At 41.1% G+C, this 23,874-nt stretch overlaps 2 protein-coding genes across 19 annotated transcripts in view; one reads left to right on the top strand and one right to left on the bottom strand.

Annotated features, from left to right (window-relative positions):
- Positions 1-23,874, bottom strand: part of DCP1B (decapping mRNA 1B) — a 55,427-nt gene that overhangs the window by 14,029 nt on the left and 17,524 nt on the right. For 3 of the 5 annotated variants that reach the window (XM_089304497.1, XM_008259808.5, XM_070049279.2), the window contains exons 4-5: positions 9,612-9,678; positions 6,526-6,661 (exon numbers count right to left, since the gene is read on the bottom strand). In XM_089304497.1, the coding sequence (XP_089160623.1) occupies positions 6,526-6,661; positions 9,612-9,678 (203 nt within the window). The remainder of the gene's footprint in view (positions 1-6,525; positions 6,662-9,611; positions 9,679-23,874) is intronic. The other 2 variants (XM_089304496.1, XM_089304495.1) reach the window with 1 other exon arrangement.
- Positions 12,316-23,874, top strand: part of CACNA1C (calcium voltage-gated channel subunit alpha1 C) — a 740,475-nt gene continuing 728,916 nt past the window's right edge. For 10 of the 14 annotated variants that reach the window (XM_089303273.1, XM_089303272.1, XM_051849901.3 and 7 more), the window contains exon 1: positions 12,396-12,645. In XM_089303273.1, coding sequence (XP_089159399.1) covers positions 12,507-12,645 — 139 coding nt within the window. In that variant the 5' untranslated portion in view covers positions 12,396-12,506. Of the gene's footprint in view, positions 12,646-23,874 lie in introns of all 14 variants that reach the window. The other 4 variants (XM_051849905.3, XM_051849908.3, XM_089303269.1 and 1 more) reach the window with 2 other exon arrangements.

Genomic DNA, 23,874 nt, shown 5'->3' on the forward strand with positions numbered 1-23,874 from the left:
AGGAATTATTCCCAGGTGTAGGATAGTATAAAGTGAAGGCCTAAGTGAAATAATCAAAAACGTGTACGGTTGTTTCTGCGTTCTTTTATGTAATGGTCAGGCAGGTGAGGCCACGGAGGAGGCCCAGAAAAACAAAGTTGATTCTACTCCCATGTCCTAGAGATGGAGGGGCAGCCACACTCCCATGGCCACAGGCTGAGGTCTTGTGGTAAGCAGGAGCGAGGGGGAAACTGAGGCTCATCTTGTTTCAGGAACCCCTCAGGAAAGGCAAGGCAGGGCATGGTGATGGGTTTGGGATTAATCTGAATAATCAGAATGCACTCTAAGCTAGAAGGGTGGTCCCTGGGCATGTGAACCCATATAGTATGGGTCAGACAGAGGAGGCCCGCTCTGGGTTGTTGAGGTTGCTTATCAGAGGCATGATCATGGCTGAGCCCTTTGCTCCCCATCAGAACTGGCTAGGCCCAAAATGGGCAGTTTCTCCCCAGTCAGAAAGGTCGAAATATTTTCACATAAAGAAGACACAAAAATATAAACAATATTACATGTGTGTGTGTGCATGTGTTTGAGAGGATGTGAGAAATAATTTTGTGTAATATCTGTATTTATTATTTATTTACCACTGTTATCAAAGGACAGAAGTTCTGAGAGGGCAGAAATGTCACCTTTTTAAAAACATTTTATTTCACAGAAAGGCAGAGCCACAGAGAAAGAAAAAGATAGAGCAACAATAGAGAGAGAAAGAGAAAGCTTCCATCTGTTGGCTTACTCCACTCCCCAAGTGGCCTCAATGTCCCAGGTACATTAGCAGAGAGCTGGATCAGAAGTAGAACAATCAGGACTTGAACTCTAGCTGCCAAAATGGGATTCTGGTGTCACAGGGCAGCTTAACCTGCTGTGTAACAGTGCCAGCCCCAGGAATGTCACCTTCTGAAGATTCATCATTAGAGTGCTTGATACATGGCCGGCGCCGCGGCTCAACAGGCTAATCCTCCACCTAGCGGCGCCGGCACCCCGGGTTCTAGTCCCAGTCGGTGCTCCGGATTCTGTCCCGGTTGCCCCTCTTCCAGGCCAGCTCTCTGCTGTGGTCAGGGAGTGCAGTGGAGGATGGCCCAAGTGCTTGAGCCCTGCACCCCATGGGAGACCAGGAGAAGCACCTGGCTCCTGCCTTCGGATCAGTGTGGTGCGCCAGCTGCAGCGCGCCAGCCGCGGCGGCCACTGGAGGGTGAACCAACGGCAAAGGAAGACCTTTCTCTCTGTCTCTCTCACTATCTACTCTGTCAAAAAAAAAAAAAAAAATGCTTGATACAGTACAACTAATAAGGTGCAATTAGTTATTTGACTAGTTGCCAAGTTACTAGGATACCTTTTACGAACTTCTGAAGAATTTTGAAAAATGAAGAACTAACACAGAAATAGTTGCTCTGTCTGAAGCTGGGGTTCAAGTATCTCTGTCTAGGTCCTATAATGGAAAGATAATAAAACTCTCACTTATTCATATTTGTATTCCTTCTTTATTCGGTCAGCAACCATCATGTAGCATCCACCATGTGCTGAGTACTTTGAAGAGACCAGGGATGTAAGACAAGTAAAAAGGATGCTCTTTGTTACTCAGGGTGTTCACAACAATCAAAAGTGAGTCACAGCCAAGGCAAGGGCATATGGCAATTTGGTCAATTGTCTGTAGGTCCCACTGCATTCAGGATTTCTCTGCTTCCTTGTGATATCATTTAATTTGCATTTCTGCCTACCCTCCCCTTGGCTCCATCTGGTCTCACTTTCTATAAACTAGAAAGTTAGAGCTCACAGCTTAATAGATTCAGGATCAATTCTTTCACAAGAGTATTTCAAGGTGGTGCTGCACAGTGCACAGTATATCCTACTGCGAGCCCAGGAAATCTGGTTTTCTAACTTTCCATGTTGCTCACCAGTGGACTCCAGATGGTGGCAGCCCGACCTTAGGTGGTCTCAAGTGCCCATCAACCCTGCTCATAACATTCACGTTAGTGTTGACCACTGCCTGAATCAATTATGTTACCAGGGTGTTTTAAGTTCCATTGTCCCCTCTACATTTAGTAGTTGGAATTCTTCAGTAGGGACATTTTTCACATTGACAGGGCTATGAGGATCCTCTGAAATATATAGTCCATGCAGGGCAAGTACACTTCATTCATTCCCCTAGAAATTTTTAAAAAATATTTATTTTATTTGAAAAGCAGAGAGGCAGAGGCAGAGTGAGAGACAGAGAGAAATCTTCCATCTTCTGGCTCACTCTCCAAATGGCTACAGTGGCTGGAGCTGGGTCAATCCAAAGCCAGGAGCCAGGAGTTTCTTCCAGGTCCCCCATGTGGGCGCAGGAGCTCAAGCACTTGGGCCCTCTTCTACTGCTTTCCCAGACCATAGGACAGAGCTGGATCGGAAGAGGGGCAGCTGGGACTTGAACTGATGCCCATATGGGATGCTAGCACTGCAGGCAGAGGCTTTACCTACTATGCCACAGAGGTAGCCCCCACCTTAGCAATTTTTAGAGGTAGAGTATGGCATCTTAGCAACCTTCAAAGGATGGCCAGTAATTATTTTTGGTTTTGTTTTGTATTTTTGGTTTGCTTGCTCTCCTTTCTCATCAGCATCAACACTGAGGTTTCCACATTTTCTCTATGCTTCATTCCACTGTAGTCGTTTTTGTCAATGTTAGAATTTGAGGCTTTGGTCAGTGGTCTTTCAAGCTGACTATACGTCTTTTGTGACATGACCTTACTAGTCCAATTTTACCATCATAGACTTGGAATCAGAAATTCCTTTAAAGAACCCTGCTAGCTTTCAGGAGAAAATACTATTTAGAAATAACAATCTGGGTGATAGAGGGGCTTATTGCTACTGGGTTGTTGCTTATTTTCTAAGTCTTTTCAGGGGAAGAACTGGGAAATCATTCTACTTTTTATTTCTATAGTTCAGAAATGAAACATGAAATAGTTTCCACTTAATACTTAATCTTACACAGTTTTAAGTTTTTTAAAAAATATTTTATTTATTTAATTTGAGAGGTGGAGTTATAGACAGAGAGAGGGAGAGTCAGAGAGAAAGGTCTTCCATCTGCTGGTTCACTCCCCAAATGGCTGCAACAGTCAGAGCTGAGCCGATCCAAAGCTAGAAGCCAGGAGCTTCCTCTGGGTCTCCTACACAGGTACAGTGGCCCAAGCACTTGGGCCATCTTCTACTGTTTTCCCAAGCCATAGCAGAGAGCTGGATGGGAAGAGGAGCAGCTGGGACATGAACTGGTATCTTTATGGGGTGCTAAGTCCATTATGCCACAGCATTAGCCCCTACAGTTTTAATTTTTCATTTGATTTTTTATCTTACACTGAAGTTTTTATTCCAACTACATCAACATAATTTATATCTATGATAGCTGAAAAATTTTAATGCCAATATTATGATGTAACAATAAAATTTATAATTTGTAGTTTTGTGTTCTTAAAATACACTTCACTATGATTTTTCAGTTCAAATATGTTTTGAAGTCTAAGTAATTATGTCATAATATGATATTTATTCAGTTACATATATTTATTTTAGCCAGTTTCCAAATTCTAGAATTTTTTACCCAATTTTCTAGAGAGTTAATCTTTCACTTCTCAACTTTTAGGAGCTCTTTATAAAATAGAGAAATTAATTCTTCCTGTTATTCAGGTATAAAATGTTTCAGCTTTTTAAATATCTTTTCACTTTGCTTGTGTGTGTGTGTGTGTGTTTTAAGATGTATTTACAGGGGCAGGCGCTGTGGCCTAGCAGGTAAAGCTGCCACCTGGGGCGCCACAATCCCATATGGGCGCCAGTTCTAGTCCCAGCTGCTCCACTTCTGATCCAGCTCTCTGCTATGGCCTGGGAAAGCAGTAGAAGATGGCCCAAGTCCTTGGGCCCCTGCATGCATGTGGGAATCCCGGAAGAAGTTCCTGGCACCTAGCTTCAGATCAGGGCAGCTCTAACTGTTGCAGTCAATTAGGGAGTGAATCAGCGGATGGAAGACCTCTTTCAGTCTCTCCTCTCTCTGTGTAACTCTGACTTTCAAATAAATAAATAAATTAAAAAAAAAAAAAAAAGATGTATTTACAGGGCCGGTGTTGTGGTGTAGTGGGTAAAGTCACCACCTGCAATGCCAGCATTCCATACAGGCGCTGGTTTGAGTCCCAGCTGCTCCATTTCCAATCCAGCTCTCTGCTATGGCCTTGGAAAGCAGTAGAAGATGGTCCAAGCCTTTGGGCCCCTGCACCTGCATGGGAGATCTGGAAGAAGCTCCTGGCTCCTGGCTTCGGATTGGCCCAGTTCCAGCTGTTGCAGCTACTTGGGGAGTGAACCAGTGGATGAAGACCTCTCTTTCTCTCTTTTTTTCTCTCTCTCTCTGAAACTCTGCCTTTCAAAAAGATGTATTTACTTATTTGAAAGGCAGAGTTAGAGAGAGGGAAAGACAGAAAAAGAGAGCTTCCATCTGCTGGTTCATTCCCCAAATGGCCACTCCATCTCGATCTCCCATGTGGGTAACAAGGGCTCACGTGCTCAGGCCACCTTCTGCTGCTTTCCCAGACACATTAGCAGGGAGCTGGATTGGAAGCAGAGCAGCTGGTACCGAAACCATAACTCATATGGGATGCTGGCGTTGCACGCCGCAGCTTAACCCACTATGCCAGCCCACTTTTGTTTTTAAAACCTTGCAAAATCATCACTTTTTTATTTTTATGTAGCTGAATTAGTCACTTTTGGGTTTTTAAGGCATAGGTAAAGATCTCCCTTCTCCTAGTTTACAAAGAAATCCACGTAAGTTTTCTAGTAACTAAATGGTTCTATTTTTACATTTAAAGTTCTAACACATTTGGAATTTATCTTGTATTTAGGATGAAGTACAGAGTCAATTCTGTATTTTTCCAAATGGCTGTCAGTTGCCCCATTTATTTAAAACCCATTCAAATAGCTGATTTGAGGTTGCCACATTTATCATATTGTAAATGCCAAAAAAATAAATATATATGTGTGTGTGTATGTATAGTCTAATTCTGTACTTGCTCATCTGTCCCACTAGTCAATCAGGTTTTTTTTTTTTAATACCAATACAACCAGTTAATCCATACTATTTGGTGTGTTTATGTTTTAGAAGAGATTATTCTTTTTTAAAATTTCTTCTTTTTAATTTTTTATCTGAGAGTCAGAGAGACAGGGACTCAGTGTATGTAAGTGCTAGACAGAGCCTGTAGTTGCTGGGTCCTCCCCAGGTGCCTGTAATAGCAGAGCTGGGCCAGGCCAAAGCCAGGAGCCAGGAACCAATTCAGGTGCCAATTCAGGTGTCTGCCTCCCAGGCACAGGAAGCTGGAATCAGGAATCAGGGCTGGGAATGAAAGCCAGGGACTCTCATGTGGAATGGGGGTGTCCTAAAAGGCGGCTTAATCTTAAGGCCAAGTGCTAGTCTCACACTGTTTTAACTGTGCAGATGTCAATCTTTTAATACCAGGTGGGGCTTATTCCCCTGCCCCACCCTCACTTACCTCACCTTCCCCTCATATCCCTCACCTCCGTCCGTCCTCTACCGCCAGAGTATGGCTCTTCTCTGTCAGGGTTTTCCCAGCTATTCTCCCTCATATCCTTCTCTGCACGAACCAACTTGTCTGGCCCCCGGGAAGAAAGAAAGCAGACTGTGCTATTTGTTTGGGGATCACCTTAAACTTACAGATTTCAGAGAACTGGGACCTTTACGTTGACTCTTCTGATCCAAGAACAGGGCATGTATTTCCTATAGTTCAAGTCTATTTTTTATGCCTTTCATGAGTATTTAAAGGTTAAGCCTCTGCCGGGGACAGCATCCTATATGGGTGTCAGTTCAAGCCCCAGCTGCTCCACTTCCAATCCAGCTCCCTGCTAGTGTGCCTGGGAAAGCAGCAGCAAATGACCCAAGTGCTTGGGTCCCTGTACCCATGGAAGAGACCCAGAAGTTGTTCTGGGCTCTTGGCTTTGGCCTGACCCAGCCCCAGCCATTGCAGCCATTTGGGGAGTGCACCAGCAGATGGAAGATCTCTCAAGATCTTTCTCTCTTTCTTTCTCTCTCTCTCTCTCTCTCTCTCTCTCCCTCCCTCCCTCCCTCCCTCCCCCTCTCTAACTCTCCCTTTCAAGTAAATAAAAAATAAATCTTCAAAAAAAAAAAGTTTTCCTCATACAAAAAATGAGTTTTGCCCATTTTTTGTGAGTTTTATTACAAAGGCTCCTACAGTCCTTTGTTGCTATTTTAAATACAGTCTTTAAATTACACAGTGTAAGTAAGACTGGTTAGGAACTCAAAGAAGCCAAGTAAGAGCTGAGGTCCTGGATACTGTGCACTATGACAAGGCTATTGATTTCCTAGGCTCCCTTTGAATCGCTTGAAAGCAAGTGGTCTTCATTTTATTTCTCATACAGTTGTACGTGAGCAGCTCTCAGGCTTTCTGAAGGACAGTGTTCTCACTGGGATTTGAGTGTGGATGACAAGGAAGGGCAAACACTCACCTTCGTGTACTCATCCTTGGCCTTGGTGAGCATGCGTAGGATATCCACTTCCTTGCCCTCCCCTGAGCTGGGGAGAACTGGGGAGGCTCCTGCTCCAGTCCCCTGGCAGGCTTTCAACTGTTCATACTGAGTCAGGCTAGAAAAACAGAGGGCAAAGTCCACACAAGGAAGATCCACTCAACACAGGTGGTTTTCAAACCATCCCAATTCTCCTGCAATTGTTTTTAATTCTGTTACAACCCTATCAGAAATAAGGCTGCTCAAGAATTCAAAGGCAACTGAGAGCTGGGGCCCTAGGTTCACCGATCGCATAGGTGAAACATGTAGGTCAGCAGCTCTTACCTGTGGGCCACACTGAGCCCACCACCCATGCTCATCGCCTGTGTCCCAAAGAATGCTGCTAACGCTGCCAAGCTCCTTTGTTTCCGGATTGCTTGTGGCTGTTTTCACACTGCACAGGCAGAGGTAAGGTGTGCAAGAGATGGACTGTGGCCTGAAAGTCTCAAAGGTCCACCTTCTGATGAAGATAATTGGCCAACTCTCAGAACACTTGAAAGGACACCATCCTTAATTATTGAGGCCACCCGATCTGGTGTCCCCAAACACTGAGGGAACTCCCCTCATTCCAGAGTGCCTTGGGCCAAGGCAATGTTGATTCCAGCAACAGGGATCCTGGGCTTCTCTGGTAGTTTAAAAACACAGTGAAGGTTCCATTCCAATTATGAGAAGAGGGACATTTAGAAAACTGCTCAGAAAATGAGTGTCTTTGGTTGCCCTGAAAGGAGGATTGATAAGAAGCTAGCCTGCCTCATTAAGGGGACTTCAAGAAGTTAGTGGAAATCAGAATTCAAAGATGTTCATTTTGGTGAAAAAATTTTGAAAGGTATGCACAGCTTTTACACACTACACATTTCTGTGAACTCTTGGGAGACCAAGCTTACGTGCCGCAGAGTGATGTGGAGAAAATGGATTTTCCTGTTGTTGCTTTGACTTTCAACTCAGATTCTTTTATTATTGCCCTTAAGTTTATGGTGGGGGAGGGGGGAGAGAGAGATACAGAGGGGGGGCATTGTCTGAGAACTTACCCATTCACTTCTCTTTTTTTTTTTTTTTTTTTTTTTGACAGGCAGAGTGGACAGTGAGAGAGAGAGACAGAGAGAAAGGTCTTCCTTTGCTGTTGGTTCACCCTCCAATGGCCACCGCAGCCGGTGCGCTGTGGCCGGCACACCGCGCTGATCCGATGGCAGGAGCCAGGTACTTCTCCTGGTCTCCCATGGGGTGCAGGGCCCAAGTACTTGGGCCATCCTCCACTGCACTCCCGGGCCACAGCAGAGGGCTGGCCTGGAAGAGGGGCAACCGGGACAGAATCCGGCGCCCCAACCGGGACTAGAACCTGGTGTGTCGGCGCCGCAAGGCGGAGGATTAGCCTAGTGAGCTGCGGCGCCGGCCACCGATTCACTTCTAACTGGGTAAGAGGTTTGAGTTCATACAAATCAGCTGCTTATTGCTAGTAAATAATCAATTTCCTGCCCGGAGCTGTTAAGCACTTGCTGCAGAACACAGCTCATTTTAGCACAGCTTCTTGGCTGAGCTACAGGGTACTTTTTAATCTACATGAAATTCTGCTGTTGTCTACTGCACAGTTTACAATAATGCCCATGTTCTAGGAACTGGCTGTTACAATAGTAAACACCAACATGGATACACTCAATCACCATCTGCAACTTGAGCTACTCACCTAAAATTAGCTCTCACAAGCTACATTTTCAGGAATCAATCTTACTTATTAAAAGGTGTTGCTCAGTTTTCATTTCCTTGGGGTCACTTGTTAGTCATTTTGTCACCCCAGGATTTAGAGTGGAAATTGGTTCTCAGGCAGACAGCTGCACGGTCACATCCACGCAGGCAGCAGCCATCCTGTGTGTCGCCCAGGCTGAGCACCGCATGTGCAGGAACTCATTTCATTCTGAGGCTCTAATCCATCCCCACAAATAGCATGGAAATAACCGCCTCACAGTGTGCGGCCTGGGGCCTACCGGCCACTCACAGAGCAGACAGCAAGCTTACCTGGGCCCTCCTCTCAATGCAATCAGGGAAGCCAAGAGTGGCAAACCCAGACAGTTCATTTCAAAGTTCCCCAAAATGCAGAATGGGACAAATCACGGTGTAACATGACGTTAGAAGAGTGGCAAGAGACTGTCTACTGAGCAAATTGATATTCACCGGAGATGTAAAAAAATGGCTGAAAATGAAGACTATCCGAAGTGCTCAGTATTTGAGACTGCGAGACAATTTGGAGCTTCAATACACGTGGCTGCAGAGTTAAAGGAAAGCATTTAGGACAGAAAGGAAATAGAAGATTTAGAGAATCTGAGTAACCTTTTAGGAGGGCTCCAACTGTTCTTCTTTTTTAAAGGTTTATCTATTTGAAAGGCAGAGTAACAGGGAGAGAGAGAGAGAGAGAGAGAGAGAGAAAGAAACAAACACAGAGATCTTCCATCTACGGTTCACTGAAGCCAGGAGCTAGGAACTCCAACTGGGTCTCCCGTGTGGGTGGCAGGGGCCCAAGCACTTGGGCTATTCTCTGCTGCCTTCCCAGGTGCATTAGCAGGGAGCTGGATCGGAAGCGGAGCAGCCAGGACTCAAACCGGCGCTAAGATAATGGGATGCTGGAGTTTCAAGTGGCAGCCTAACCGCAGCACCGCAGCACTGGCCCCCTGTGAATGTTCTTTTGACTGCTCTGACATATTGAGAACTTTTCAAAGCAAAAACTGCTAATTTACGAATGAGGAAAATATTAAGAAGAATTGCCATCTGGAACAATTTATATTATACTTGTATATATTTCCCACCGGCAGAGAAAAATGAGTTGAGTCACTTGAGATGATAAATCTTACGCAGTGAAAATATAGCAAGTCATTTCTAATGTCAGTTTTTCATTTAAGCAATGTTAAACATTTCCCTGCCCACTGTGAAAGGGCCGCTGTAAGAGATCTATTCTGTTAAGATTACAGTGTAGTTGCATACACTTAGGAATACAAACAAAAGCACCAGGGCCTGAAAAATATTTAGCTTTCAGCACTTACTTCTTCATAAGCTCCGCAATTCTTTGGCATTCTTCCTTATCATAAAACCAAATTCCATAAATGGACACTGCAAAAAACACATCCAATAAATTATGAGCATCTCCCAGACTACAACATGGAAAAAAAAACTCCTTTTCCAGCTATAGGGGAAAGAAATAATAAATTCTGTATTGAATTAATTTATTCAATAAAACTGAATAAATGAAACCAATCATTGAAGTTAAAGCTTAAAAATCAAGCATTGGAATTTTTTAAGCCCATAGAGAAATCTACATGCACACGTGCATGCACACACACACATACACACATACACACATACACATAGATATGCATACATCTAATAAAATGTGTTTTCCTTAAAAATTTAGCACCTGAACACAACAAGCATTTGATAAATGCCTCTCAAGCAAATGAACACAGATTGAAAATTAACTCAGAATTTCTAAACTTCCTGGCTTCAAGACGTCATTGTTTCTGTACTCCATTTGCACATTTCATGAACACATTCCATCTTTATTTTTAAATATTCAGAAATCTGATGCTCAAATTATGCCTAGAAACCACCCTCCCTTCTTTTCTCAGGAATATGTTAACTGAAAAATTGGCTTTGTAAGCTATAAGTTGGAATGGGGCGCAGGAAAAAATAGAATAATAAATCCCTGACTTCAAAATGTCTGTAACAGAAAATTTGCAACTGTTGAGAGATTAGATATGATAATTATGATTTAATCATTTAGTGATAAAAACAGTATGGTATCACATAGTTGCTATTGATGATTTAGTGATCTTTACCTAAGTGGACAGTAAACTTTGTATGAGTCTATCTATATCATCCTATAGTAAAGGCTAAAATTGTGCCAAAATATATTTGGAGTTGTCCAGTTGAGAATCTGGTGGTAATAATCATGTAAATAACTCATTACCTGCATATATTTTAAGTCTTTATTGAAAGTAGTAGCAATATTATGACAGGGAACCAAAAACAACAAATATACTTTTAAAATGGAAAAGTTTTAAAATGTAATCTTTCAAAACATTCAGTTATATTATTTTGTCATGAAAAGAGCTACAATGTTCTAACTGCACCACGTTTTTCTCTTGCTTACCTGACCCATGTGTAGGCTTGAAATTTCTGCTTCTCGTCAGTAATGATTCAAATATCAAAAGGTCTAAGAAATGTCTCTTTAGTGCTATTTTAAGCAGAGGTCTTTAAGAGGAACTTGGGAAGCTGAATCACTAACTTATTTCTGTAACGATCAGTGTCTCAGGGACATGCAGCTCGTTTACCTACCGGGGCCAGCAGAGCAGACCCCAGCTTTCTCCTGCTCAGGACCGCACAACGCTCTTTGACAGAAATACACACACTCCTCCCTGGCAGACAAACAAGCTTTTCTAGAAAACAGGAACATCTGAGTTCTGAAGCCGATGTGCTATGAGAGCCTTTCCATCAAAACAAAATCCTTTCATCTCAAGACCATTAAATGTGTCTCTCGAGACTTCACATTCCAGGCTGTTTGCTGTCCACCACTTCCAGCTCCGATTCCCTAGCAGAGTCCTACACGCTAACACGGATGCTCTTGTAGGACGTGCACATTGGACCACTTCAGAATTCTGCATCCGTGTGAACCTGTGTGCTGGCGGCTTTAACCTCAGCTACAATACCAGGAGCCTGCTCTGCTTTTCGGTGTTTGTGTGGTGTTTTTTTATTTTTGAAATATTTTTTTTGGTTACAGTGCAAACTTTCTTCCTTGGAGACCGAGTTTTCCAAAAGCATCAGAAGAGAAAGGTGGTAGCAAGGAGGAAAAAACCCACAGCACAGCTAAGAAACTGGAGGCCCCAAGGCAGGGAGGAGCCCAGCCAGTGGTGTCTCATCAGCAGAGTGTGTTAGTAGAAACAGTTTGGGTGGCATTTTTTTGAGGTGACACATTTGTGGCATTTACCCTAAGGTTCTCCTAAGGCGAGGATGACAAGGAAATTGCTGGCACAAATGGGAGAGCAGTCTCTCCATGTCGCTGCCGTGAGGTGACTCCATGGCAGTCAGGGAGGAAGCACCCACAATTTCCAGCCCTCGAACGGCCAAGCAGGGCCGAGAGGCTGCATTTGAGCAAGTATTTAAGACACTGTGGAGAGTGCTTTAGGACCCAACCATTTATCTCACAGATAGCATGGTTTTAGAATTAAAATGGGACCATTTTGAAATAACTGCTCTTATCCCAGTTGACGGTCCCTTTGAAAAAGTTTAAATTGTCAAGGAATGAAGCACATTTACCAGCAGTCCTGGCTCCTGAAAGGGGGCAACAAGATACAATGCAAAACTGAGCCTCATTTTTTCCCTCCCTAAAATAGTTTTGCAACTTGAGCTGCATTCCGCTGGGAAAGGAGCAGTGAATTCCATCAAAGTGCACCTTCCAGCTGCAGTTTTCGGCCCCTTGGGCCCAGGGGCTACCAGCCCCCGGTCAAGCCTATCGCCCTTGCACACAAGAGGGCATATCAGAGCAGCTCGTGGTGATATATAAAACCCAGAGCTCAGCATGCCGTAGGGAGGTGATGAGCTGACAGGCTGACAGGAACCACTACCTTCTCCTTTCAATCCAAGTTTTCCTGTAGAGTCACCAGGGGAGAGGCCTATCCCTGCACAGGCTTAGCAGGGAAGAGAAAGACAAGGCAGAGAAGAGCCAATAAGGAAAGTGTGGTTTTAGAATTCTAAAACGTAAAGTATTACTAAAACCTCAATTTGCAGCAATGCCATATGGCCATGTAAACTTTTGTGGCACTGAAATGACATTACAGGAATAGTTTCTTAGTCTTAAAAAGTTACAAGGAGAAAAGATCACCTGCAGGGTACTTGTTTAGCTTTAAAAATCACCCTGTTTTGTATACAACTGGAAACTGACAATGCTTCGAGCCCTTGTTCAGCCAGCTACGCCCGCATACCAGCCGCTGCCTAGCCACCTGTCTGCTGAAACGGAGAGTACATGTAAAGGTACTGTGGTGCATGAAGCTCAACTCAACCATTTCTACATCTCTCCTGGAGGTAAGATCCCCACCGTGGAGTAAGGAACAGGGAAGAGGAGGGTGAAATTTACTCAAAGTATTCTAGAAATGCCAAGAAGGTGATTCCCCCACTCCAAGGACTCATCTCCTTGTACGTAAGCAGGACTTTCAGCAACACATTTGTGAAGTTTTGCCTAGAAGCCCAATGTCCTCATTTATGTCATTGTTTGGAAATTCTCGAAAAAAAAAAAAAAAACAACTCTCAAATAAAAAATAAATTTAAAAACATTTAAACCATTTTTGAAGCAACAAGCAAGGATTATATGGCTTTTATATGGCAAAACACCAATCTTCTACTTTCCTTCTCATTCTGTGAGAAAGATGAAAGAAATCCAAATTTTTATATTAGATTTTGTGTCTGAATTTTGTTGGTACACACAGACAAGATAGCAAGATAATTATATTCGATAATGATCTTTTCTAATTTTTTAAGTTCTTCAGTGGAAAAAATAGAAAGCTGGTCAATTTTAAGAGGTGGGTAAAGGGTCATTAGAGACAGTATCAGGTGTCATTAAAATTTTGATTTGAAATTGTTTCTTAGCATAGCACTTTAATTAAGTTTGGATGTTTTGGGGGGATTAATCATGTCTTATGTTTCTAATAAATTTATTTTTTATTTATGTTTCTAATAAATCTATTCAATTTGTTCAAGTCATTTATCATTTGTTCTGTATTTTATCCCAGTTACTTTTCAACTCTAATTCTTGAATGATAGCTTGTAGCCATTTAACAAGCATCTGTCTATGCTAATATTTATGCAAATTTGAAAAGATGGCATATATCCATAGTTTATAAGTGTATCAAAATCATAATTATATGAGTAAAATTTAAATGGGCCAGATATCTGATTTGGTGATGCTCTATTTTTTAAAATATGTAATTAATTCCTCAGCAGGGCAGAAATGTGTTTTTCTTAGCATCCATCAGGGAAAGTGGATAAGTTCTCTTTCCTAGGAAAACCACGGGAAACATGGCAGTGTTAAACTACACACATCTTTTCTGAGCATTTCAGGATAATCCAAATTTTACCAATTCCTTTCCTAATGTTTATCTCACAGCAGTAGAGTGACGATCTCAACGTAAGGATGGAGCGACTAGTCATACATTTAGCGTGAATACTTGTAAGGGGGCCAAACTCAGGAGTAATATTTGATTTCCTGTACTTTTTGTCTAGTTCAGGCTTTTGGAATGGTGACCACATTGATGTACACACAGCTACTGTACTCAGAAAGACTACCTAACACCTGCAAATTAGAAAGAGGGGCCCATGAGTGCACAGCTTCGTAAGCTTTGATCAATGAGGAGTCTACTCAACAAGGCTGACTTGGGGAGCGGAACTCATTTCTGCTGGTTCACTCTCTTCTCTGAAACAGACCCCTCCCTCAGACTTACAAATGAAATCCATGAAGCTTTCAAAAACTTTACAGATTTGACTGATTTCTAGACACGCTGAAAAAGATTGCAATTAGTCTTTTTTTCACACGGGGGCTCAGAAAGCAGGAAGGATGGAAGCAAGAGAGAGGACGAGGAGGTGGGACAAAGGCTAGCACGGGCAGTCCTCTGCAGCGCACATGCTGGAGCAGCTACTGTGCGGCGCCCGTAGATGGGGGAGCAGCAACTTCTGGCCAGCTCTCCGCTGACTGTGTGCTTTGCCCCATTTGGAATGTTTGCACGAAAAATGCTTGCCTTTGGCGTGCTTCTCAATGCTTTTAAAGTCATGTTCTTTCATTCAATCCACTGCCTTAGCTTTGCTGACCAAACACGGACACATCTTGTAAAACGAAATCGCCACTGGCCACAGAGTCTACATAGCAGTGTTATCTTTGGCCCCTGGTCTGGTTCTTTTCATATGACATAGTTTTACTGCACCTCACAAATCAGTGATCCCATGGTCTGGGAACACTGCAAGGTTCTCAGTAGATGAGGAGCAGTTTCTATTTGATGGGTGACTAACACTTACAAACGTTTGGGGGAAAACAGTAGAAAATCTAAACAGTAAAAACTACCCTAATTTTTCTAGAATTGATCCTTAAAAAGTTAACGCAAAGAGAAACCTCTTAACTATGGCAGTATACCAATTTGTATTAAATTAACACATACTGTCCATCTGTTAATGAGACTTCATTAGCTTCAAAGTAAAAGATGGACTTAAACTTTAGCAAGTACTCATTCATGACACATGCATGCTATGTCAACAGACCTCCCTAATCCCCACAGCAACCACTGTCCTCTTCAACTGGGAATCCCCACTTCACCAAAGGTCAGGTGGAATCTTCTTCATTGTACACTAACTTCCTGATTTTATTTGTTTCAGAGAAAAGCAACTTTGTTCTAGGGAAGGAGATAGAACACAGTAAATAAACTTTAAAAAAAATTAGGAAGCATAAAAATCCATAGATAATAATAAATATAAATAAGAACAACACACTCTGGGTTTTTTTTGCTATTGAAATTTATACTTTCATTTTGGTCATAATCTTGGAGATCAAGCTCAAGATCTCGTAGGCCATGAGTATCAAAGAAAGATTCTCTACAACATCGTCCCCCTCTGACTTCGTGCTCATCCTTGAGGATCCAATCTTTTTCACTTTTCCAGGGACAAACCAGTCCCAACTTTTTCTTTGCTCCCAGTTTTTTTTCTTTATCTTTGTACTAAAAATAAGTAATAATTAAGTATTTACACATCTGCTCCCTCCATTAGACTATAAGCTTTTGGAGCCAAGGACTTAGCTAATGCATTCAGCATAACAACCTGCATAGACACAAAACAAGTATTTGCTGGGTTGGACTGAAATCTAAGACGCTAAGCTCTTATGCAGTCAATAACCCTTGTAATTGCTAGTAGCAGTAATTATCAATATTCTGATTTAATTAAACATCGTGGACCAGATATGCTAGAATCTTCTCTCAATTGCTTACACTTTCCACTGCAGATCACAGCATGATTATTCTCCTCACGTTGCCCCTTGCAGTCTCCTGCTAACTTCACTAAGAGTTTATTTTGCTTCAAACAATTTATATTCTTGGATATTAAGTAATGTTGATGGGATCCTGTCATCTGGATATGAGCTCCCAGAGATTATATTTTTCTATTGATCCAACACTGTGTATGCACTTATATATATTCATTTATGTACATTTATTATTATAATTTTACCATATGCCATCCTCCATGATTGACTACTTGTCAGGCCCTGACAACTAAGAGCTCAAAGAATGCCAAAAACCTGCAAAACCACATGCATCTCTCTTCATTATGGAAAAGCACAGGGCAGGGTGTAACTAACAGTACTTTAGCAAGAAAAATGAAGATATTCATATTCTGATATCTTATAATCTATTGTGTCTGATAATAATTTCAAATTTACATGCACAAGTAGTACATTATCTTAAAAATAATAAAGTTTATATAAAATGTCAACTTCAGCAACACACTGAAAATTTATTAAGTGATTCTCAGTGAAGAGAAATAAGTCCAGTTCTGTATAACTGCAGTTAGTGAGAAAGATACAGTTAAGCTAAACATAAAATAGTATTTCTTCAGGTCAAAAATTTGTTTCAACAAAGAACAGACTCCCTCATATTTGAATCAGATGATTTAATCAAATGTTTAACAATGACAAAAATAGCTTTGCTGAGAATAGCCTAACTATAAAACACATGATTTTACAGCACAATGGTCTAGTCAAATGAGTCTGTCGCTACTTTCTGATCGAAGACAAGTGAGTCAGAGTTTCTGTACTTTAAAAATTTTGACTTTAATCTGTGAATATGGATATGGGAGATCACTTTTCCAAAAGCCCTTCATGTTGTAAACAGGTAAATCATGTTTTGGTTCTACTATGAAACAAGAGCTCTAAGGTTGTACACAGGATAATTCTAATGCTAGTTCTTGGCCAAAATTGTTTTCTCTAAAACTCCTAAGAACATGGAACAATCATAATTTTTCCTTCTCTAGGTTAAGAAGTAAATTAACCCTGATTCCAGAACTTGATTATCTGAAACTAATTTCTTGTGATTTTTTTGGATTAAAAATCAGTAATATTAAAAACAGAGTAAACATGCCACTCAATATAGCCGTTATAACCACCTACTATATGCAAAGTACTATGTTAGGGTAGGGAGATCGAAGGAATGTCATTCATTAAACAGTTAAGGAAATGAACTGAAATGCAGTTTTTCTATGCCAAGATTTAAACTTCTACTATGCCAAATTAGGTTTCCTCAAATTTAAAATATAAAATACAGTGCATCTCCAAGCCACAGCTGCCATATATGAATCAAAATAGCATTTGGATATATTGATGTTTCCTTGGTAAAACCAAGAATCTTAAGAGGCTTTACAGTTCAGAGTAAAACAAAAGTGGATTCACTTCCAATGTACTCTTACATAATAGCAGTGTATCACCATACAGGACTAGACTACACATGTGAGTTCTTCCTCTTCCAAGCATCCAGAGTATGAGGTTAAATAAGTTTAAAGATGTATATATATTTTCCCACTAGATTCATGTAAATGTCCTAGATGACAGGGCTTCAAAAAGTTCATAGAAAAACAGAATTAAAATATTGGTTTACTTTGGAGCTAAAAATATTCGAAATCTATGCATCATTTGTTCATCATGTGCATCTTCCATAAACTCTCTGAAGACTCCTTGCATATAATTTTCCTGATTATTTATGATGAAAGTACAGATGTTGTATAAATGAGGTTGTCAGAAGAGAAATACTGTTTACCCAAATTTTCTATGTGCTGATGTGGTGTATATTTCACTAAGCTATCAGGTATCACAACTCAACACAAGGAAAAACAAAACTCTGGAATCCAGAGATACCACAAAGCTCAAAAGTGCAATTCTGCTTTACTTGAGGTTTTCCGGAGCCTCCCCTAACTGATAAGATGCCAGTTCTTTTGATAAACAATCGCCTTTAAGAGTTTAGACTCCTCCCTTTCAGCATGAGTGGAGTACCACAGAGAGAGAACAAAAAAGTAATTCTAGATTTAAGGTCAGAGCAGTAAGTTGCATCACTCAAGTCATAGTAGATGTGTAATCTTAATCACATATTGGAACACACTAGCTCTCTAAGCAATGTGAGTACTAAAAAGATCAATTTTTCAGTTAGAATGGCAAGGGAGGCTTATAGACACAAAGTAAGATACAGTGACCACGTTATAATTTTTAAATTCCTGTGGCCTTCTTTCTCATTAGGAAGCACAGGCTTAAAAAGAGTTCTTGAAGGTTCCCATGTGCAACCAAGCACTCCTCCCACATACTGCACAAGAGCCTATTCTGAACAGAGATGAAATGTCAAAGTCCTTATCTCCCATTCCACATTGCTTGTGATTTGAATGAGTTTATTTTGAGGATCTTCTATTGTTGGGCAGATCCTGAAGAGAAAGGTATTATATTGTTACTTCTGCAAATACTAAGTTTCTGCCTGGGAAGAATGTAAAATATTTTAGCTGTATAATTAATTACTTTGAAGATGTCTCTCAACCCTAAAGGCCTTTGGGAGTTCAACAAAATCCCTAAAGTTGTATGCAAAACAGCATGCATTTATGCAAAAGGCATTTGGGGTCTAGAAAAGTACAAAGCATAGGACAATGCCTGGCACATAGTAGGCAATCAAAAAATATTTCAGGAAGGGAGCAAAGGAAAGAAAGATGGAAAGAGGAAAGAAGGGAGGTAGGGAGGATGGGAGGGAGGGAAAAATGAAGAGAAAATTCATCAGATTCTCCAAGGTGTTTGTGACCAAAAGAGATTAAGAGCTACAATCCCAGGCTATCAATATAAATATTCAATATAAGTATCAATACAAATCCCAGCCTAGGATGGCAGAATAAGCACTCAATTATCTGTGGGCAGATAATGTGACTTATTTTCCTAGCAATAAACTCCTACAGGTTCACTTTTAACCTTTCAAATAGCTTTTGTAATTGTTGCCTTGGCTGAATCCAAGGTTAAGAAAAGAGGCGACAACTCTCAGTGTGTTAGAATTGGAATTAGAGTTTCCTGCCTGCGGATTTATCAGAGTCCTGTCATGGAAAGGTGAACTGCGCAGCTCAGCTTCGCACGCGCTTGGGAGGTGAAGTGGGAACCCAAGGAGTTGTGGGCACCCGAGGAGTTGTGGCAAGCTGGGCACCTGGGCAGGGCGTCTTCCCAGCACTGTCAGGAGCGTGCTGATGCTATCTCACGCTGCGCAAGGACTGTGACACACCCAACAACATGGCTGTCTCTTATACAGATCTGGTTATTTTCTGTGCTTACGTGGTACCACAGGACACAAGTGGAATGTCAGACCTGGCCTCTGCCTCACGCTGCTGCCTTCTCCGCAGCCCACAGATTCAGCAGCCCATGAATGAATGCTTGGATCACGGCAGAGAAAACGCTTAGCAAAGGGCATTCTTAGTGAGCAACGCTGCTTCCAAATTATGACCCACTGTTGTTGGCAAATTTGACTTTCTTACTGCTATTATGTATTATGGATATGTACAGGTACATTTTAGTTGGAGTTCTGGAAGAAATTAAAGTTTGTATTTCATAAATATTTCTATAACATCCATCAAGAAAATATTTACAATTCTACTTTTTAAAAAACTAGCTTAACTGTTTACTACACAGTTTGTTCTATGCAAAGGATTTGCACAATGGGGGCTAGGCCTTCTCTCTGCTAGTAAATAGACTTTTTAAAAACCTGAGTCTTAAGAGAGAAGTGGAAAGTTAATTCCTTCTACTCAGAAACAAGATGAAGTAGCAAAGATTTTCATATTCTCAGCAGAAATAGTTTTCTCTGACATTGTAGACAGAGCAGATGTCCTAAGCAAGACAAAGAGGGCATGGATCTCTAACTGATCTGGAAACTGGAAACGCAAGCTGAACTATTTCTATCACCTTATATTACTTAAGACTTCCAGTTGAGGTCAAGCTACATGAAAGGTTTTGGTACCGTGCTGATTTAAAATACTGGAGATGTGGGTACAGGCATTTGGCATGTCAGTTAAGACACAACTCAGGAAGCTTGCATTCCGTATGGGAGTAGCTGGGTTATCATCCTGGCTGCACTCTAGATCCCAGTTTCCTGCTGATGAGTACCCCGGGAGATAACAGGTGATGTCTTGGGAGGTTGGGTCCCTGTTACTCACAAGGGAGATCTGAACTGAGTTCCCAGCTTTCTCTTTCTCTGTCACTTTGCCTCTTAAATATTTTCTTAAAAAAGAAAGGTAGGGGCCAGCTTTGTGGCACAGAAGGTTAAGTTGCAGCCTGTGATTCCAGGATCCCACATGGGTGTGGGTTCGGGTCACCTGGCTGCTCCACTTCCGATCTAGCTCCTTGTGAACGCACCTGAGAAAGCAGCAGCAGAAGCATCAAGGTTTTGGGTCCCCACACACACATGGAAAAATCGAAAGGAGTTCCAGGCTCTTGGCTTCAGCCTGGCACAACCCCAGATGTTGCAGCCATTTGGGGATTGAACGAGCAAATGAAGATCTCTCTGTCTCTCCATTTCTCTGTTAACTCTGACTTTCAAATAAATAAATCTCCTAAAGAAATAAAGGTAACAAATTATACTTAGGTATTCATTTCTTTAAAATCTTCTTTTTAAATTGAGAAATAATTTATATAATAAAGTACACATATTCTAAATTGTTCTGTTAAGTGAATTTTTAAAAAGTTATATTTATTTGAAAGACAGAGTGACAGAGAGAAAAATCTTCCATCTGCTGGCTCACTCCCCAAATGTCTGCAATAGCCAAGCCAATGCCAGGAGCCTAGAACTCTATCCAGGTCTCCCACATGGGTGGCAGAAATGGAAGTACTTGAGTCATCATCTGCTGCCCTCTTAGGTGCATAAGCAGGAAGCTGGATCACAAGTGGAGTAGCAGGGACTCAAGCCAGGCACCCTGATATAGGATGCAGGGGTCCTAAGTGATGGCTTAACCCACTCCACCACAATGCCTGCCCTCATCAGTGAATTTTGAGAATAATACACTCTTGTGTATCTACCACTCAAAACAAGGTATAAATCATTTTTCTCTGCTTTCTAGTCAAGAACCACAGTAAACCTATCTTAGACAATCATCTTCTGACTTCTGTCACCAAACACTAATTTCGCCTGTTCTTAGAGGTCATATATATGGGATCATATGGCATACATTCTCTTGTGGATGGCTTTTCTTCTCAGCATGATTCTGAGATTCATGCATGTTAATGAATATATTAGTAGTTCATTTATTTTTATTGCATAGTAATATTCCATTATTTGGAGACCAACATCTATTTGATCACTTATGTAATTGATGGGTGTTTACATTATCCCCTGTTTTTTGTTTGTTTCTGCTATTATAAAAAACTCTGAACATTTGTGTAAAAATATTTGTGTGGACATAGTAAATATCTGTGAGTGCAACTTGGATCATATGATAATTATATGTTTAAGTTTATGGAAACTGTCAAATGGTTCTCCAAAGTCATTGTACTGTATTACTAACCCAGCAGTAATACATGAGTTTCAGTTGCTCCATATCCTAATTTGCGGTGGGTAATATCAGTCTTTTTAAATTTAGCCATTTTAGGGAGTATATGACACTCTCATTCTGGTTTTAATTTGCATATCCATCCAATGTCCAATAAGCATATGAGGGATATATGAAGGACTGCACAATACAATCAGTTATGGCAAAATGCTAACTAAAACTATCGTCAATTATCCCTTTGGAATTCCATAATAGCTAAAATTAAAACAGCCAATAGTTCCAAGTGTTGACAAAGATATGTTGCCACTGGAACTCTTAGACACTGTTGAAGAGATTAAAAATAAGCACCTGACTTTCATAAACAAGCACACGACCTATTCCAGCTAAACAAACTCCTGACTATGACCCCCACCAGTTCCACACCTAGGCAAAAACTTAAGACTTATTATGTATCCATTTAAAAGACACAATGTTCATGGCAACTTTATTCAGCATAGCTCAAACCTGGAAATAACTCAACTTTCATAACTCAAATTTCCATCCACAGGAGAACAGATTACCACAAACTATTGTTATATCCAATAACTTGGAAGTCCTCACATTTTGGGGCTTACAGTTTCAAAAGTTGGCTTTCTCCCAAGTTTTATTGGTTTTGACTCCAGTTCTGTGACTCAGCCAACTCTTGATTCAAAGCAAGTAGATAAAGGAAGAAAAAAATAAAACCAGGAAAACTCACAACCACATAAGTTTTTCAAGTTCTGACTGCCCTTTCTTATATGCTTGTTATTTTCAAAGCCCTCCTAAGTTGTTTTGCATTCTGTCTAGAACTTAAAAAAAACTTTTTTAAAGATTTACTTATCTGAAAGGCAGAGTGACACACACACACACACACACACACACAGACTCTTCCACCCACTGGTTTACTCCCCAAATGACAGCAAAGGGCCAGGCTGAAGCCAAGAGCCCAGAACTCCATCCGAGTCTCCCATACGAGTGAAACAGGCCCAAACACTTGGACCATCTTCTCCTGCTTTCCTGGGCTCATTGGCAGGGAGTCATATAGAAAGCAGAGTATCTGGGACTCAAACCAGCATTCATATGGGAGGAGGATACCAGTGTCACAATCAGTGGCTTATTCAGGGGCCCACTGCTCCATAATAGTGGGCCCCTAGAACTTTTAATTGTAACAAGCAGGAGAGATATGCTGTGGTGAACTTACTCTATTTTGGCTGGTACTAGAAGTTCAAACTCTTTGTTTTGAGGAGTTATGAAATACACCAAGAAATAGGTAATAAAAGCCTGAAGTGGAATCAAGTGTGAATGGAAAGGAGAGAGTTGCAGAATCATTCCAGAACTGAGGCTTAGCAATTGGCTTTGAAGATTGTTTACTACTACTATATACATCAAAACATAAACAAGGCCAGCGCCATGGCTCACTAGGCTAATCCTCCGCTGTGCGGCGCCGGCACACCAGGTTCTAGTCCCGGTCGGGGCGCCGGATTCTGTCCCGGTTGCCCTCTTCCAGGCCAGCTCTCTGCTGTAGCCAGGGAAGTGCAATGGAGGATGGTCCAAGTACTTGGGCCCTGCACCCCATGGGAGACTGGAGAAGCACCTGGCTCCTGCCATCGGATCAGCGCGGTGCACCGGCCGCCATTGGAGGGTGAACCAACGGCAAAGGAAGACCTTTCTCTCTGTCTCTCTCTCTCACTGTCCACACTGCCTGTCAGAAAAAAAAAAAAAACCATAAACAAAAACACCTTATAGTAACTCCTAGTTTTACAAATGATGTCAATACAGACAGGCAATATACAAGCTTTACTCTTGAATTTCCCTACAGAAATAGTGACACACATGTTAGGGTTCTATTTTATATGTATTTCATTATAATGCTAGTATGCTGTTCTTAGGTGTTCACTGGATTATAAAAAGCCTTTTGTGAGTTGACTTAGAAACCTAACCAACTACAATATTGCTTTTGAGTGACTATTTTTCACCATCTTATTACATTCTTAATTCTAATTTTTATAAAAATACATGTACATGATTTTAAAAGTCAAACAATATTATTACATTCATTACATTCATAATAGCAGAATTCTTTTCTAGTCATTCTGTTCTTGATTACTGTTCTCCAAAAGTAGCCACAATTACATCCATGACAGTTACTTTTGTTCTTCATTTATTTCCCATCCAACCTTTCTTCTGGTATTTAAATCTTTTTTCATATATCATGTACATAGTACTTGATTTTCAGAATCTATTGCAGATGAGTTAGTTCTTTTATGATTTACATATACTCTCACACCCAAACATAGGCACACTCCCCCATCCTTCCAATACTTGTGTAATTATAACACTATTACATATTTAGTGTTTATAATTTAACTATGTAATTATTGCCATCTGCAGAGCTACATGGTATAATATGATTGCATTTCCTTTCTCCCACAATGTTTTGTTTTCCCAGGAATTAAGAAGTGTCTTCTTTTGTTGTTTGATTCTCCCTCTGTTTCCAATATTCCTTATATCACCACCAAACACTCTTAAAAAGTAGTTGTAAATATCCCAGCAGATTCAGACTGTCAGTGGTAATTTAGTCTTGGACAAGCTTCCTGAAGTACTTCATCTTTTGGCTTTAATTTAGATGGATTACCCTCCAGTTGCACAGACCCCTTCAGGTGCTCAGGGGTTATTATAGGGCAGTGCTCTACCTTTGCTGTCACAATTCCTTCACTT

This window comes from Oryctolagus cuniculus, chromosome 9, assembly GCF_051225735.1.
Source record: "Oryctolagus cuniculus isolate XC-2025 breed Fujian yellow rabbit chromosome 9, ASM5122573v1, whole genome shotgun sequence".
Classification (NCBI taxonomy): Eukaryota; Metazoa; Chordata; class Mammalia; order Lagomorpha; family Leporidae; genus Oryctolagus; species Oryctolagus cuniculus.